At 43.5% G+C, this 16,632-nt stretch overlaps 1 protein-coding gene across 2 annotated transcripts; it reads left to right on the top strand.

Moving 5' to 3' along the window:
- The first annotated feature begins 1,537 nt into the window (after positions 1 to 1,537).
- Positions 1,538 to 15,730, top strand: plekhg7 (pleckstrin homology domain containing, family G (with RhoGef domain) member 7). Of its 2 annotated transcripts, none has more exons than XM_034588393.1 (17): positions 1,538 to 1,907; positions 2,438 to 3,212; positions 4,398 to 4,420; positions 6,664 to 6,767; positions 7,904 to 7,944; positions 8,250 to 8,351; positions 8,804 to 8,953; positions 9,184 to 9,279; positions 9,457 to 9,555; positions 10,592 to 10,705; positions 11,620 to 11,794; positions 13,279 to 13,394; positions 13,550 to 13,637; positions 14,170 to 14,249; positions 14,355 to 14,508; positions 14,695 to 14,792; positions 15,449 to 15,730. In XM_034588393.1, exons 2-17 carry the CDS (start codon positions 2,583 to 2,585, stop codon positions 15,557 to 15,559), a joined length of 2,181 nt encoding a protein of 726 aa, XP_034444284.1. In that variant the 5' UTR covers positions 1,538 to 1,907; positions 2,438 to 2,582; the 3' UTR covers positions 15,560 to 15,730. The 2 variants fall into 2 exon arrangements, with proteins under 2 accessions (XP_034444284.1, XP_034444283.1); XM_034588392.1 differs by having other exon boundaries at positions 1,540 to 1,907; positions 6,664 to 6,782.
- Positions 15,731 to 16,632: the final 902 nt, after the last annotated feature.

Below are 16,632 nucleotides of genomic sequence, written 5' to 3'. Positions count from 1 at the left end.
TAAACGTAGCTCCACCTTCGCCTGCCAAAACATTAAAATGCTGCATAAACTCGGATGCATCAGTATTAATGAAGCAATGATTTAATGCACTAATATAAATCAGCCACAGGGAGCAGAATGGGTATTTTTACTTTTAATATATTAAGTGGATTTAGCTGGTACTTTTACGAGTTTTGAATGAAGGATCTTACTTTTAAAGTTATATTTTACATTGTTGTATTAGTGCTTGTACTGAAGTAAAGTATCTTTGACTAGCAGTAGATGATCTAAATGAGCTGCAGTGAAAGCGAAACAGCGGCAGAGGCTCATGTGGGATATTTTAATGTACTACCTGTATTCATACACCAGAGGTCGCTAGTTCTCTGCTGCAAATGTCACACAGACAATCCCGTTATCTGAACTTTATCACCCTCTAGTGTTCATCTTAGTGAAGTGACAGTAACTCAGCTGCTGTTGTCTGTGTTTTATATACAAACAAGTGGGCCATGAAAGGTTAGCTCTTACAAAGACTGGTTCTTCAGGCCCTACACACAGTCTGCAGGTGAGACACAGATGATCACTGACCTTTTTATGCTGTAACGTCACCAAATTATACTGAAATGTTTGTATGCCAACATGAACCTAACGTTTACATGCAAACTAAAGCACGTCATCTGGGAAGTAAACACGGTTACAGGCTGAACCAGTGTGATCCTCATTGTGATACAAAGACATCTGTAACAGAAAATAAGAAGTTAAATAACACTTCACATTCAGGTCAGTTAAAAATGGCCTCTGTGGCAAAACCATACTCAAGAACAGTATTACCCATAGATACTGATTATTATAAATACACTGTAATTTTTACCTTGTGAAAGAAATACACATTACTCCCTGACATACACATTAAAGAGAATACAGAGGTGGAAAGTTACAAAGTACATTCCTTCAACTACTGATCTCAAGTAATGTTGAAGGTACTTGTACACCACTTGATTTGAGTATTTCTCCACAGGGGTTTTATTAGTTAAAAAAGGAGAACTTTTTTTAACATGGGCGACTAAACTGCAGTTTACTACCAACTGTTTAGTGGTAATAAATTAATTAATTAATTCTAATTCATGAAAAGAAAACTGTATTTTAAGATAAACTAGATAGTTGAAAGTTAAAGTAAAAAAAAAACTAAAAAGTGAAAATATGTTTTAACTTGTTGTTGACGATGCTGATCATAAGATATTTAGGTCTAAATACAAATTGTTATGATTTGGTTTCAAATGGAGACACATTTTGAGCATCTGTAGCTCATGTGTAGTCAATGCAGTAACACACAACTTCATTCATAGATTTCACATATATAAATAGGCTATATTCATATATGCTATTTATAATAGTCAGGGAGGGTTATGTTTTGTTTTCTTCTGCTATGACAGCGCCGTGACAGAAATAGATTGATACATGGCAATTGTGCGTGTGTGTGCGTGTGAGAGAGAGAGAGAGAGAGAGAGAGAGAGAGAGAGAGAGAGAGACATTGATGTTCCATGTAGTCAGTGTGAACAGTCGCACCTTTCCTCCTCCTCCTCCTCCTCCTCCAGCAGTGTGATCGGCTCCCCTCCCTCCTCCTCCTTTTCCTCCTCCTCTCCCTCCACTCGGACCTGATCCGTCGCCACCAGAAGCTGGAGCCTCTCTCTCTCTCTCTCTCTCTCTCTCTCTCTCTCTCTCTCTCTCTCTCTCTCTGTTTCTCACACAACCAAAGAAGAAAAAAGACGAAGACTCTCCTCTGCTTCTGGATCAGCGAGCTTCATTATACAGAGAGAGTGTGTGTGTGAGTCCGTGTTTGAGTCTCTCTCTCTCTCACTCTCTCTCTCTCTCTCTCTCCCCGGCTCCACTCCTCCACCAGTCGGTCAGGTCGTCGCGTGGCTCCGGTGGATGTAAGTAAACCAGACTTTCTCACATTGAAATGTATTTAGAGAACACGTGGTGTTTGTTTTCACGCTGAGTGTTTTCTTCTTTTACACCTTTCTTACCTCGTGGACGTGATTAAACAATGCGAAGAATCTTACATGGTGGGCCAACTGGAGTAAAGACATATTATAGCAGATATGTTGTGTGCAGTAGACTCTATAAGGGAGGAGGATATACACTCACCAGATAATAGTCTGGGACATAGGAGCTGTAGTCAGGTGCATTGTCTCCTTTCCCTCTTTGTGTGTCCTAGATTTAAACTGCAGCACATTTCATACATTTTACTGTTCACTGTAATATTTGCGCCGTAGCATCAGGACCAAGTCTGATCCACCTTCACAGACACATGAATTATTGCACCTTATTGTTATTTAAATCTGTAAGACCTCTGCACACCCCTGATCAAATCCCCTCTCAGAAGATTAGGAGCTAAGTCTGTGCCCGGTCTGCTCTATTTTGCGTGTGTATTGACGCATTTTCTGCTTTTTTCTCCCAGAGGCTTGAGAAGTGCACGGTGTGAAGAGTGTTGGAATGCGACAGGATTATCATCTGACCTTAACCCAGAGGAGGCGAAACCAGACCAGACCGTCAGATCCCACGTTTTCTGATCCCTGCTGCACTACCATGCCTGTGAGGCTACAATGTCTACGCTGAAGCACGTTATTCTGCAGGGCAAGGACGAGGACGTCGAGAAGACGCTGGACTGGAGTTACATCGAATGGGCCGAGAATGAAGTTGTGGCCCCGGGCGTCGCAAACGCGCAGACTCAAACGGACTGTGGGCCCTTCGAGCACAAGGAGAGCCAGACCAGCAACCCGGTCATCATGCACATAGACCTCACACGGACACACTCCAGGCTCAGACATTCATCCCTGGTGGACACTGACAGTTTGGTGGCACCTTTGTTCCAGTTTGACCGGCAGGCCCCCGCACGTATCTCCACCTCTCCCACTTTGAGGAGGATGAGGAGCACCCGGCGTCCTCTGATGGACTCTCGGGACCCTGTGAGGATGGGGAGCACGGAGGAGGAGCCCCCCCCTGGCAGCACGCTATCCCGAGCACACAGAGCCAAATCTCCTCTTGCGGCAGGGACCCTCTCTGATGGCGAGATCTGTCACGATCACCAGCCCGTTTCATCCTCAGGCCGACAGAGAACCAGATCACATAGATCAGAGACGTTTGACAATGGTTGCACCTCCGTGAGACAGGAATGTCACAGTGCTCTTCCTACTCTTGAGACAGCCTTTGGATTTCCAGATGGGGAGGAACAGGTGAGCTTATACTTGCAGGGCAAAGTGTTATTTTAATTGAGGCAAGCCCTCACAATAAAGAAGACCATTGTCCAGCATAAACCATTTGTTTCGGGTAATCGCCACACAAACATCAAGGAAGACCACAAGTCATGTGCTGTGGACTGGTGTGGATTTTTTTTTATCCCAAAGCCTGCAAATGAAATAGTTACACATTCCTTCCTTGGAGAGAACCCTTCTCTCCGCCTCATTCTGCGATGCCTCCTGCGGTGGTCACTCACAATGCGAGCTTTTGACAGCAAATGAATCAGCAGTTACATGCACTGACAGCTCTGGCCAAGCCCACTCCCCCGGAGAGCCCTGGGAAGTGCTCTCCTCGGGCCCCCATTCACCGCAGTCAGCAGTCACCCAATAATGGAGGGGTCAGTGAGCGATGGGGAAAGATAATGGAGCGATCTATTCATCAACTGGCGGTATTCAAGCGCGCACATTCTCAATAGAGTGCCGACATTCTCCTCAGATATCAGAGGCTTTTGAATCCAAGCGGCCACTTAAAACACTGATTGAGATTTGAATGTCTTTGAAAGTGATACAGTGGTGTCGGTAGGGGGTCCCCGCAGCCCCTGTTCAATGCTGAGAGTACAGTGAGACACACGGTTGAATTAAAGGTTCAGTGTGTAAGATTTAGGTGAAAGGGATCTATTGGCAGAAATTAAATATAAGATAAACCTAGTTATGTTTTCACTTGTGTGTTTCATCCAAATTGTACGAATGGTTATTTTCTTTATCCTAGAATGAGCCCTTTTATATTTAAATACTTTATATTAACATCAGGAGGGGGTCCTCTCTATGGAGGCCGCCATGTTTTTTACAGTAGCCCAGAATGGACAATCTAAACACCTTTTGAGATTTAATGACAACTGAAGGCTGCCACAGGTTCTTTCATGTTTGGAAGTGGAGGGGGAGGTGAGGGGTATTCAGCTGCAAAATGCAACTTCACCAGTAGATGAATTTCTACACATTGAACCTTGAAAGCTTTGTAAACTTTTTCACCCTTTTCAAGAGTGAAAGTATAGGAGTAATTTGTACTAAAGTAAGTGAATCATCTCTCTGTGTGTTTCCAGTGAACAGTGATGTATTATAATGTGGGCACAGTGTAAAGTTTTCCACTGGCTGATGCTGAGTTTTTTTTTTTTTTTTTCGCAGGAGAAAGACCACTGCTGTTCTCGGTAGGTGCACCTTGGACTGATTTGCATGTTGCCCGTGTCGCCCTGTCTGCGCAGCCACAAACTTCCCTGTCGAGCTTGTGAGAACATGTTTGCATCATCGTAAATATTTCCTGTAACTGACAAGCTGCACGTCAGTGCTCGCTTTTTTTGTTTGTAGTTGCATGATGCTATTCTGCCGTCGGCGGTTTGTTTATGGAAGTATGCAAAATATTTTAAATGATGCAGAAATGAAAGCTGTAATGTGTCACTACATAGCATCACGAGCGGCCTGCGACCCAGGATGACGGGAACTTTTGGTTTAAGGAGCCCCATTGTGCATTCATTGTCATTCATGCCGTTGTTAATGGAGCATAAACTTGGTGGGTTAAGTTTTGAGAGTCCCATGGTTATGTACGGGCTAGACAAGCTCTCATTAAGGCTGTTTTCTCTCACTGCCACCCACACCCATCCTAATGGGCTGCCTGGGCTCTTCCCCTCACTGGATAATTAGGCAGCTATTGTCCCAGTAATTACACACTGGCACTGCGCCGCTTACAGTGGCCGGGCCTCGTGAGCCATTGGTCGGGACAGTTTTGTTGTGGGGCATCATTATTTCTCGTCTTGGGCGGGAACAAAGCGCCCATTTTCCCAAGTGCTCTGCGTGGCAGAGAGGCTGACACAGAGGAGGCTTTCTGAGCAGTCCACAAAGCAACAGGATGTCATTGTGAGGATGCTGCGGCGTGAACTGCAAGGAGGCACTGACCTGGTTTAGAGGAGTGCCTCGCTCACTGTCCCATCAGCTGCGCATTCTCCACAGCGCCCAGGTGCTGCTGACTATTTACTGCTGGGTGGTTGTATCAGTTTACCAGGAGGGAACACGGCCTCCGTCAGTGAGCTCAGGGAACAGTCGGTGCCTCTACAGCTCAACAGAAGCTCCCTGGAGGAAAATCCCGGTTTCTCCTGTTCAGCTGCAGACTAAGTTTCCTCTTGGCCCCTGCAGCCATGTGGCCTCACATGTGTTTGTCTCCCCTGCTGCTTGTGCAACCGTGCAGCAGAAATGTGCAGCTACTGTACCAGGAGAGGGGAGGACATGAGCGGAAGAGGAGAAAGTGACCTTTCAGTCCAGCAGGGCAGATTTTACATATAATAGTAGACAGTGACTCAGCAGTGCCATCATTGTTCCTCCTGCTTGTACTTCTGCTCCAGTTTGTTGAATCACCATCATAAACACATTAACTGTAAAGTCAGACTTCCTTTATGACCCGACCTTTATCAACCAGAAATGTGTTCTCCAGAAATGAGGATGCTTTTACAATGCACCACCTGATTTTTATAACAAGGATCTTGTTTAGTTTCCTGTCACAGTTTTTTTTTTTTTCTCGTCCTCTTATCTCTAAACTCTTCTTTTTGAAGCCAACTCCCTGAAAACTTTAGACGTGAAATCGCAGCGTGACGGCATGGGTCACTGACAGGCTGTCGATCAATGTCAGCGAGCTGAAAGTGAATCTAACGTTTGGCAAAACCAGCTCGTCCGGTTGCTGTCCGCCCTATTTCTGATGCAACGTTAAACCACTGCAAGTTTTGAACCGAGATTCTTAGCCACACAGTCACAGATTTAGTGTTACTACATGTGTTTAAAAAGTTTCTCGTATCAAATCGTTCATTCAGGGAATCGGTCTGCACACTACGTATCAGCCACAGCTTCATCCATCACATGATTGAATTCCATTTATTAGGGTCCCTGATTTGTGATTGCAACATTTTTTTCTTTCAGTTTTAATCCCTGAAGTGAAATTGTAAGAGATTAAGTCGGAGCACTTGTGAAAAGTGGCTGTTTGAGTTTTGCCTGAGGCCAAAGGGCAGGCCAGAGTAACTATGAAAAGGGACACTGAGAGGATAAGAACTGGTACACACTGACAGTCGCCTTCTACACAAACAGGGTGATCCATTAATCAGCAGCTACCCCCCCCCCCCATAAACCAGACACACAACACTTATCCTTTATGATTTCCCCGACTCATGCTAATCGCCAATTTGCTGCACAAAGCAGATGGTATGTCAGTGGTATTTCAACCATGTAAAACGACAAAAGGAATTCTGTTATTTCCTGTGGGCTCGCATTAAGTCTGTTCTCTTCGTGCTGGATTACACGGACAATAGAATAATAACGCTGCTTGTTACAGTGACTCTCGGACACTGGTTGTAAAAGGTTCAGTTTTCACGACGGCACGAAGACGCTCACCTGTCGGCTTCTGTTCCCTCAGGCTCCAGGAAAGGAGGCGGAGTTCTGTGGTGGTCAGTTTGCCCGGATTGGATGTTTCCCCCGGAGATCTTTTTGTATCCAATGGAGCAGCTGGAATATTAAGTGGTATAAACTTCTCTGGTAAAATTATATATTATTTGATATATATATATATTGTTAATATTGTTTCTCATACTGTGAATTTCACCCTTTCAGCTCGAGCAGGAGACCTGTGTTTTTAAATGAGGCTTCCCCCGATTAACTGAAATTAACATATCTTGTTATATTTCAACACATCGGTTCCCTAGCAACAAACTTTGCATTATGAGGAAAGAGGCTTTAGAGAGCTCACTGATTATAGTTATATTTAATCTGTTAAAGCCTGTAGTTAATCAGTTCCATCAAATCCCTCACAGAAATCCTACCCTATAATTAACTTTTATCATTCACAATTTCAGAATAAAAATTGTTTTTTCTTGGCAAACCCAAATTCTGCATGTGAATAATCCAGCATACATCTTAAACGCAAATTCAACCGGACTAGAAGGGTAGAGGTCATATCCACCAAGGCCTGACAGTCCCCTTATGAAACCACATTTAAAGTCACTAGATCCAGATTTTGGGGATCTGCACCAAACTGCACACACTCATACATATCAGAATCACAAAATCCTATTTTCATCAAGATCCACGAATTCATCTCTGTGAAAAATAATAATAATAAACCCCAGATCCGCACCAAACTTTATTCTCCACCCCTCCACAGCATTTCATGGAAATCAGTTGAGTAGTTTTTGTGTCGTCCTGCTAATTAACTAACGCAGCCGAAAACATCCCACATCAAAAATGTATTCAGCGACCATGACGATTTTTAAAAAGATAATGTGCAGCACAAGTTGATAAGAGAGTCTGAGAGTCAGATAAATGGAATCAGCTCCAGCCTGGGGATGACAGATTTTAGCCGTGTCCGTTTTTTAAATTGTCTTAATACGCAAAAGAATTTGCATTATCAGTGTTTCTGTTTGTGGTGTTCAACCACACATCATGTCCCAAAGGCACATCTGCAACACATTGCACTATTTGTTCTCAGGTCTGTGTTTATTCAGCCGTAATTGCTAAAAATAACAGAATTACTTGCTTGTTTCCTCACAGTTTTTTATCCTAACACGCTGATGTGGTTGTTTGACTCTAATCCCATTTGCTGCACACGTTTGGCCTTCACCTTCTGTTAATAACCCGCATTTCATGTTTGATTTTCACAGATACTAAGAAGTCGAAGTGGCCGTTCTCGATGCGTAGCACGGTGCGTGTGTTGTTTGTCTGCCGGTGGTTGTTGTGAGGCTGCCTGTGTGACGCTCGTGGTCTGAACCGATTGTTTTCTCAGTGAGCGGTTGGTTTCGGACATTGTTCTCTGACCCACTTCTCCAAGCAGATTAATGTGGTTCCTCTTAGTCCCTTCTGGCCCTTTTGTAATTGGCCAACACTCGAATTGCAGAACTTTAGCCAAATCTGTTTGTTTAGATTTAGAGAAAAAACAACACCTTTATCTGGAAATCATTTTTCAATATCTTCCTTGTGTCATTGTTTTTCTTGTGCTTCCCATTTCAGACTAAAGGGAAGTCGCAGACAGGCACGGTGTCAGACATAGAAAATTATCTCTCCACGGCACAGATTCAAGACTGGAGAAACTCTGAGCTTCTGAAGTATAAGGTGAGAAATGATTACTGTCATCTGTGCGGTGTTGTAAATCATCAGGTTGATTCTGTCTGCACAGCGACTTCTAATCCAAGCAAAGTTTGAACAGATCCAGATTCCCAAACCAAATAGAGTTCAGTGTTTAACAAGTGACTCAGAAGTAACAGGACTGAGGTTTGCTCGAAGCTGTTTCTGCAAAAACCTGAATTTCTAGGCCGGTCGACTCTGAGCTCGTATATAAACAAACACTGACGTGTTAAATGTGTGTCAGGCTGTCGGATGGAACTTTGCAGTGACAGACGATATAGCCATTATACAAATATGCTGTATGAGATGTTTGAGGAACATGTGAAGATGCATTTCCCCTTGGTGTTTGTTCATTTATTCGTCTTCTTGCTAACGCCGTTATTTGTCTTTCTGTGTGTGTGTGTGTGTGTGTGCGCGTGTGTGTGTGTGTGTGTGTGCAGGACTTCACTGTGGCGGAGTTCCTGCGTGACCAGTCTTCCCAGGTGAGCACCGACTCATGTCCTCAGGCCTTCAAGAGAGAAGAGACCATATGGGAGCTCTTCACTAGTGAGTGTGTCTACTTCCTGCATCAGCTCAGGGTGCTCAAAGAGGTGACTCCAAAAGCACACACACACAAACACACACACACATGCAAGACCCCAAACAAATAGACCCAAACCAAATGAAACCCAACACCTGCTGCTTTGTGTTTTTCGTGCCCTCACTGAATTCCTGTCACTGAGTTTCAAGTAAAAGTTTCTTTCTTTTCTTTACGAACACAAAGCTGACGATTAGAAATTCGAGTCCATTCTCTCTGTCTGACCTCTTTTGTTGCTTTCAGGTGTTTTCGGCTACACTCACAAACCTGCAGATGAGGGACTCCCTGACTGACGTCGACACCTGGAGACTGTTTGCAAACCTCAACGAGCTCTGCCTGGTGAGACTGGAGTTTATTAACTCGTTCATTCAGTGATCCTGATGTGCTGCTGCTCGGCCGTCTGCTCGCCTCCCTCTCTTCTTTTGTGTAATGTGATTCTGTTGAAACTGAGCGAGGTAAGACAGTGTCTCATGGCTCCGCGCTGACATTTGACACTGAGTGTTTTCTCGGCTGCAGGTGAGCTTCGGTTTCCTGACCAACCTCCTCCGCGTCATAAAGGACACGTTGGAGATTACCAAGGGTGGCGGGTCCACCCTGCTGGAGCTGCTGAGCAAGGCAAGTGTGACCAACCTGTGCACATGCACACACACATACACACACACACACACTTTTTGATCACAGTCTACACTCACACAGTTGTACAAAAACAACAAGCAGACAAAGGAAGTATTTCACCCTTAACTCTCAGAATATTTGCTGAGAGTTGTGCAAATATTGCAAAAACGCAGAGATTACACATCACACATTAAAGTGATCAATTCATTTTGTAATGATGAATAATAATAATGAAGAATATTGTTAGAATTACTATATTTCCGAATCATGCACACATTTTTATCTTGTTTGTGTTTTGTATTATTTCTACACTGACTATAGAAAGCAGGTAAAACCAGAATGACAGTGGAGTGCATACCTCCACCAACAGTCCTTTTGAATTCTGCAACAAATCTGTCATATTCATTTAGACATCGTTCTAAATCTGTGGAAGATGCATATATAAACTGTTGATTCTTGCTGAACGCATTTTATCACAGCTACACTTTGGTGATAGTTACAGGTTTTCAGTCCTGTTTGTTCCCGTACAGCAGATGAAAACTCCCTACCTCCCTAAAAAAAACATATCTCAATCTAAATTTGGATCAGCACCGACTTTCACACACTCATAGATATCTCCTAAGTCCTGTTTTTTTCATCGAGGTCCATAAATAATTAGGCGAAAATGTAAAAACAAACACCCTCACATCCTCCTAGATGTGCACCTGTGTTCAGATCCAGGTCAAAATTCAATCTGTACCTTCTCGGCCCATCCCTCCTCCAAATTTTGCGGCAAAGCATTCTGAAGTTGTGTTATTTCTGTATAAAACAACAAAGAAACTGAAAGGGGGGGGGTTGTTAAATGGCACTGTCTTGATTTGATTCAATGTTCCCGCCCTTTGATAATAAAGTGAGTTACAAAGAAATCTCCTCTGGAAGATAATGATTAAATATTTCTCCATCACAAAGTTCAATGATTCACAGGTTTCCTTTTAACGATCTGTTTATCAGCAGCCTGAAGTGACAGTTCTACTGTGACACCGCTTTCTGTTGGCAGGCTTTCCAGGAGAGCATATGTCACAGTCTGCAGACGTACTGCCTGAACTACTCCACGGCTCTGCTTTATCTGGACAGTCTGAAGCCCCGAGAGGACTTTGGATCCTACGTGAAGGTACAGGAGGGCAGCTGACTGTGTGTGGGTGTGTGGGTGTGTGGGTGTGTGTGTGTGAGAGCGGTGGCAGGGACACCGTGTACCAATTGACAACGCGATGCAAGGTATGAGAGACGACACTCAGCCACGTTGCTGCCTAAACAGCAAACAACCAATTCAGTGTCACCAAGGCTCGTCAAAATTGGAATGTGAGCATTTGTCCCTCGTGTAACCTCCTCTGTCGTGAGAGGCAAGGAAAACAATTACCTGCTTGTCAGTATTACTGGGTCATAAAATGTGATTATCAGAAGTACTGATAATCACTGCTAATCCCATTATGTTTCAGTTAGTTATGCAGAAACCATGATGATCTCCTGCGTCTTTATTACTTTACTTAAGTCAAATGTTTGATCACTTCCTCCACCTCTGACCTCAGCGTCCTTACGCAGCAATATCCTCAAACAAGTGATCGAATCAGACTCAGACTCGGCCGCTCCGAAAAGCGAATTTCTTTCTGATCAGATTCATATTAACACTCTTAAGATGAGTTTGTGAAACATTCAGCTTCTTGCACGTCAACAGCTCTTGATCAGTAAATCAGAGTAAAGTAGCTCTAACTCACACTCGACTGGACTCTGTTACCTCCTGACTCCAATAAGCTTTCATTTATGTCATTATCCTTAAATACTTATAATTTAATCAAATTTAACATGAATTTTAACTGTATTTGTTAAAGTTTTTATTATGTTTTGGTCTTAGATATAAATTTCTCTTCACATTCTTTTCGCCGCCCATCCCCCTCTCTCTCCTCTGGTTCAACAAACACCGTGACGAGCTCCCTCACCCCTCTGACCTCTCTCATTTTTCCAGCCCTCCTCTCACTCTCTCCTCTTTTTTTTTTTTTTTTTCTTTCTCCCCCTTTTCTCTCTCTCTAGTGGTGTGAGAGGAACGAGCAGTGCCGGAGGCTGCAGCTGCGTGACCTGTTGGTGGCGCCACTGCAGAGGCTGACTCGATACCCGCTGCTGCTGCGGAATATTGCGAAGAGGTGTGAGACGGAGGAAGAGACCAGAGGCCTGCAGGCGATAGCAGAGCAAGTGGACACGTCCATATGTGAGCAGCACACATACACATCTTCACGGATGGTGGATGGACGGATGGACAGATAGATGGATGGACAGATAGATAGATAGATAGATAGACAGACAGACAGACAGACAGACAGACAGACAGATAGATAGATAGATAGACAGACATCATTGTGTTGTTTCTCAGGGTTCTCAGTCCGACTATTGTTAAAAAGGGTGTTCCACAAGGTTCTACTTTAGGACCGCTTCTTTTTTTATTTTTACTAATTATCTTCCTCTAATGTGTTCAAATTTCCATGTTCATCTTTATGCCGATGGCAGCTATTTATATTCGGAGAATTCTCCCCAGTTCAATATTTACTTGGTACCCACCTGGTTTCATAGCAACAAACCTTTTTGAAATAAGAAGTCCTGTAGCAGGTTTATTCTGTACATGACACAGTCACTCATTTCTTATACCTTGTGAAAATAGAAAGTTTGTCTGTTTAAATATCTTGGACTCTTGACCTGGAACTTTCCCTCAAGCTCCACTTTGATTTTATTACAAAGGGGAGCATTTGTTTATCTCAGTTCACGTTATCAGTCTATTAACTGTTTTAACAATCGTTTTTGTTTTTACTTTGTTCTTTGTTAAACGACTCCTTTACAACCTGAGCATTTCAGCTCTGCCCTATCAGCAGAATCTAAATGACAGCGTGAGTGTGCATTGTTTTGTGGCGCTGGTTATATAACTCACCACCACCACCACTTAGATTTTTGTCAGCTGCTGATGACAAACAAGTGTTTCAGGTGTCAGGTGTCTCAGCGGAGTCACTCAGCTCAGTAGTGGGACTCAAATGTGCCGGTTGTTTGTCAGCAGAAGCCTCTCAGACACATTAAGATGAAGGGGTGATGTTGAGCACATGTAAGGCAGTTTGTCTCCGTCAACACAAACAGAGCAGCTTGTGTGTTTCAGAGCAAACAGGCCTCACTGAAGCCTTGAACCTCTGCCAGCGACCCTGACGGTTCACAGACCTGTTGTGGCTGTTTACTCTTTAACTAGATGGACAGGCTGTGGGAAATTGTATTGAACAAATAGCCCAGATGAAACCGACCAGCACGGCCTCACAAATCTTTAATTGCAAGCCTTTCACATCGCCTTTAAAAAAAAAAAGGTGCGGCAGAGCTGCAGCGGTGACGTGAAGATGTGTAGGCCAATGTCCTCTGGGTGTGGAGGAGATTTACTGTTAAACCAGAGTGAGCTGTGATCTGTCCTGATACCGTCACGCCTCTGTTTGGCAGGCAACCATCACTACAGAGGAAAACACAGTGTGTTGCTTGACGTGATGTCACGCGTCAAAGAACAATTTAAATGCCCATTAAAATAAAAGGTGTCATTAATGTGACTAAAGTATGTAATTATTCTTAATTACAATAAGGTAGGTAATTATTAAGAATTAAGAATTGATTAATTAAGAATATGGGTTTTATCGTTTTGTTTTTGAAGAGGTCCTTTTGTCTGTTTTCCAGGTGATTTAGAGGGAAAGGTGAAATGGCTGGATAACTACCAGAAGGTGAAACAGCTGCGGGACGCCCTGGTGTGGCTGCCTGTGTGGGAGAGAGACAAGCGCTCCTTCGTCCCTGAGGTCTGTTTGTGTAACATTTGTGCATGTTTGCAGAGCAAAGATTAAAACCGACAGATCCGCACCAACACTTCATCCTCCGATACCTCTCACGTGCAGATAAGATGGTGAAGGTGAGAAATGTTTTCTTCTTATCTAAACGGCTGCTTCTCTTTCAGAATCTGAAACATCTCCTGAAGACCGTCACGCTGGAGAATCTCATTTCTCACAGAAGTCTGCTGCACGAAGGGAAAGTGCTGCTCACAGGTTTGTTCAGCTGCCGTAAGTTCCACACATTTGACCTGTGACCGGTGGAGTCTAACGACGCCAGCGTTGGGATTTGTTTTGACGCAAAAGGGCCGAGCCGTGAATGTGTTCTGAGGCGATTCCCAAACAACAAAATCCTCTGGTCGATTTTGTACACGTGTGGAGCCCCTACACAACTTAAACAACACAACCACAACACTATAGCTTTAAACAAGCGAGGAAACTTACACACATACTATCAGAGAGGCTCACATGTGCAAATTTGAGGGATTTAGATGTAAACTCTTTCATGGAGTTCAGTAGAAAGAGGGGAAGTGAAGCAGGAGTCACACCCTTATAACGAGGGGTCCCCCAAAAGTGGACGTAGGGTTACAGGTCAAACGTTCCACATATCACTATTTACACAGATTTGCTTTAGTTATAACAATAAATATTACAAATGCATGTTGGACTGCTGTATTATTTGCATTGTTACTCTCACTGATTTGATTTGCACAACATTTTAAACGGCATTTGTTTGGTTCCTGTCCAGAGAACACAAAGCTGATCGATGTTTACCTGTTCCTGTTCGATGAGTTCCTGCTCATCACAAAGATAAAGAGAAACAAGAAGGTACGTCGCTCCCTGGTGCCGTTCTCACTGTCCTCTGGACCCATGATAGATGTCCAGTAGAAGTAGAACAGCTTCCTAACGTCTTCGACTCGTCTTCCTGTGTAGAGGTTGATGGGTCCGGACCAGAATCCTCTGAGGCTGCCGCAGAACCTGGAGCTGGATCAGCTGCTGAAGGAGGGATGCACCTTCACCGTTCTGGACCAGCCCGTCTCCCTGGACCGACTCCAGCTCAAGAACATCGATCAGCTAAATGCATCAAGTAATTAGAACACACAGAGAGAGAACACATATTCATAGTGACACATTCAACTCTGTACCTCTTCTTAATGTCGGGTCAGAGAGTTGATATGTTTGATTTGAGCCGAACTCAACGATGCTCTGTTCACAGCCAGGAGTGTTCATTGATGTTATTTGACGTACTTGTTCTCCTGTGTTTTCCTCGCAGCGTCAGGGCTGCCTCACTCCTTCATAATCATGCACCAGAACCGCTACCAGCAGTGCATCGGCGTGTTCATCCTGCAGGCTGCGTCAGAATCTGCCAAGGTAGATCAGTCCAGTGCGAAGTCTGTGAGGCTGCAGTCCACTGAGAAGCTGGCAGAGCAGCGCATGCATTCTGTTCTCTCTGATGTCATCATGTCGCACAATTTGTTAATTACACAAAAACATGTCTGCTATGTGAACAGTCCAAATCTTCACAGAACCACACAACTCCCTGGTGTTTTGTATGTAAGACAAATGCTCAATTATGTAAGAGAGAGAATCTCCTCGTCAATCTGTCCAAAGTGACATTTATTTAAACCGACACAACCAGTGGAAGGATGGGCGTTCACCCAAAGAAGAACCCATTCAATCTTGCTGCAGATCCAGGAATTGTTTTTCACCTACTTTACCTAGTGAATTTAAAGGTGATTTCATAAGGGGAGTCTACTGAGTGACATTTGAGTTTAAAAATGTTAAGATCTCTACATGGGTTTTATCATAATGGATATTCCAGTATTATTTCCATACATTTCTACATATGCACATATTTTCAGTAAATAGTCACTGGATTGTGGCAGTTTAAATGTGAAATTCAGCGCAGTTTAACTCATTTAACGAATGAAGATCTACACAAAGTAAAAATATTCAGTATAATCTGATCAATCCATCCAAACTGCTGCAACTAACTGGCGATCATGTCAATTTCATCTGTTTTCCAGAAAGTGTGGATGTCAAAGATAGAGGGCGCTGTGATGGCGCTGCTGAAGCTGGACTCTCAGCAGCCGCGAGTGAAGAGCTCCTCCCTGTGGCTGGAGTCTTCTCAGATCTGACCGACTGTGCAGCTTCTCCACTGTCAGCTGTGCACTTCACTGACCCCTGGACTCTTGTAAATGACTGTAGTTGCACTAGGATCATTTTTGTATTAAACGTAACGTTGGCCTTTAAAGGCGGCTGCTGCAGTAGTGGACAATAAATACCTGAAGGTTGGGTATTGTTCTGCAGGGTGCTTCCTTTTTTTTAAAGCTTCTCATCTGGTTTCCACATGTAGAGACATTCACAGGTTCGAGAAAACAATCTCACCTCAACGTCCACTTTACTCCATTATTCATGTTTGTCACCAGCAGCACAGTTGGGTCAGTTTTCTCATTTTTTAAAATCAGCATGGACAAGAGGACCTTAAAAGTGGACATAAGGTAACAGCGCCATCTGCTGACCAAGATCATGTGATGCGAGTGAAAGCTCCACAACAGCTACTATAGGGACCTGGAGACGAAATTGTCCAAATCAAGAACTTTGATCCTCAATTTAAATGTGTGTCTACATTTACTTTAGGTATCGATTGTGAGGGAAAGTCTTGCAAAGGGGAAGGAATCAAGTTTTTTCATGAAACATGATGGTTTAAGCTGAAGTCTTCATTCTTAACACCGAATGCTTGAGTGAGACCAAGCTGATTGAGCCCAATAAATTCAAAACCGTGTTGCCCGCACCAAATCTAAGCTGTCGACAAGGAGCATTATAATCTTAGTCTTCACATGGAGCTGCTCTACTGGACAAACATATCTGAACCTGGGCCCATCTTGCCAAACCAGTGTTGTCTTTTCTTGCTGTGCCCAAGAAAGTCAGTGTCCTCTTGCAGAGATATTATGTTTTCAATCTGGCTCCCTAACTCTACCTTGGGTCCTACAAATACAAAGAAATATAGAAAACGAGATTTAGAATTACTTTACAATTGTGTAATATAAAGTTGTCCTAGATTTGGACAATCTTCCTCTAAATTTACTTCATGTACCTTCATCCTGGATTAGAGGCCCAGAAATAAGACTGGATATAAAGTGAAAAACAAAGACCTGAACCACACAAATGTCCATAACATTGATAGATCAGGTTGCTAAATTCATCCTTC

This window comes from Hippoglossus hippoglossus, chromosome 6 (assembly GCF_009819705.1).
Source record: "Hippoglossus hippoglossus isolate fHipHip1 chromosome 6, fHipHip1.pri, whole genome shotgun sequence".
In the NCBI taxonomy this organism is placed as follows: Eukaryota; Metazoa; Chordata; class Actinopteri; order Pleuronectiformes; family Pleuronectidae; genus Hippoglossus; species Hippoglossus hippoglossus.
Note: the sequence above shows the minus strand (reverse complement) of the source record. Positions and strands in the feature narration are given on the sequence as shown.

Excerpts from the sequence above, each read along its gene's own strand:
- plekhg7 (XM_034588392.1), top strand. The coding sequence starts at position 2,583 with ATGTCTACGCTGAAGCACGTTATTCTGCAGGGCAAGGACGAGGACGTC. Across the intron at positions 4,421-6,663 it reads AAAGACCACTGCTGTTCTCG|GCTCCAGGAAAGGAGGCGGA; the intron begins GTAGGTGCACCT and ends CTGTTCCCTCAG. Across the intron at positions 9,280-9,456 it reads ACCTCAACGAGCTCTGCCTG|GTGAGCTTCGGTTTCCTGAC; the intron begins GTGAGACTGGAG and ends TCTCGGCTGCAG.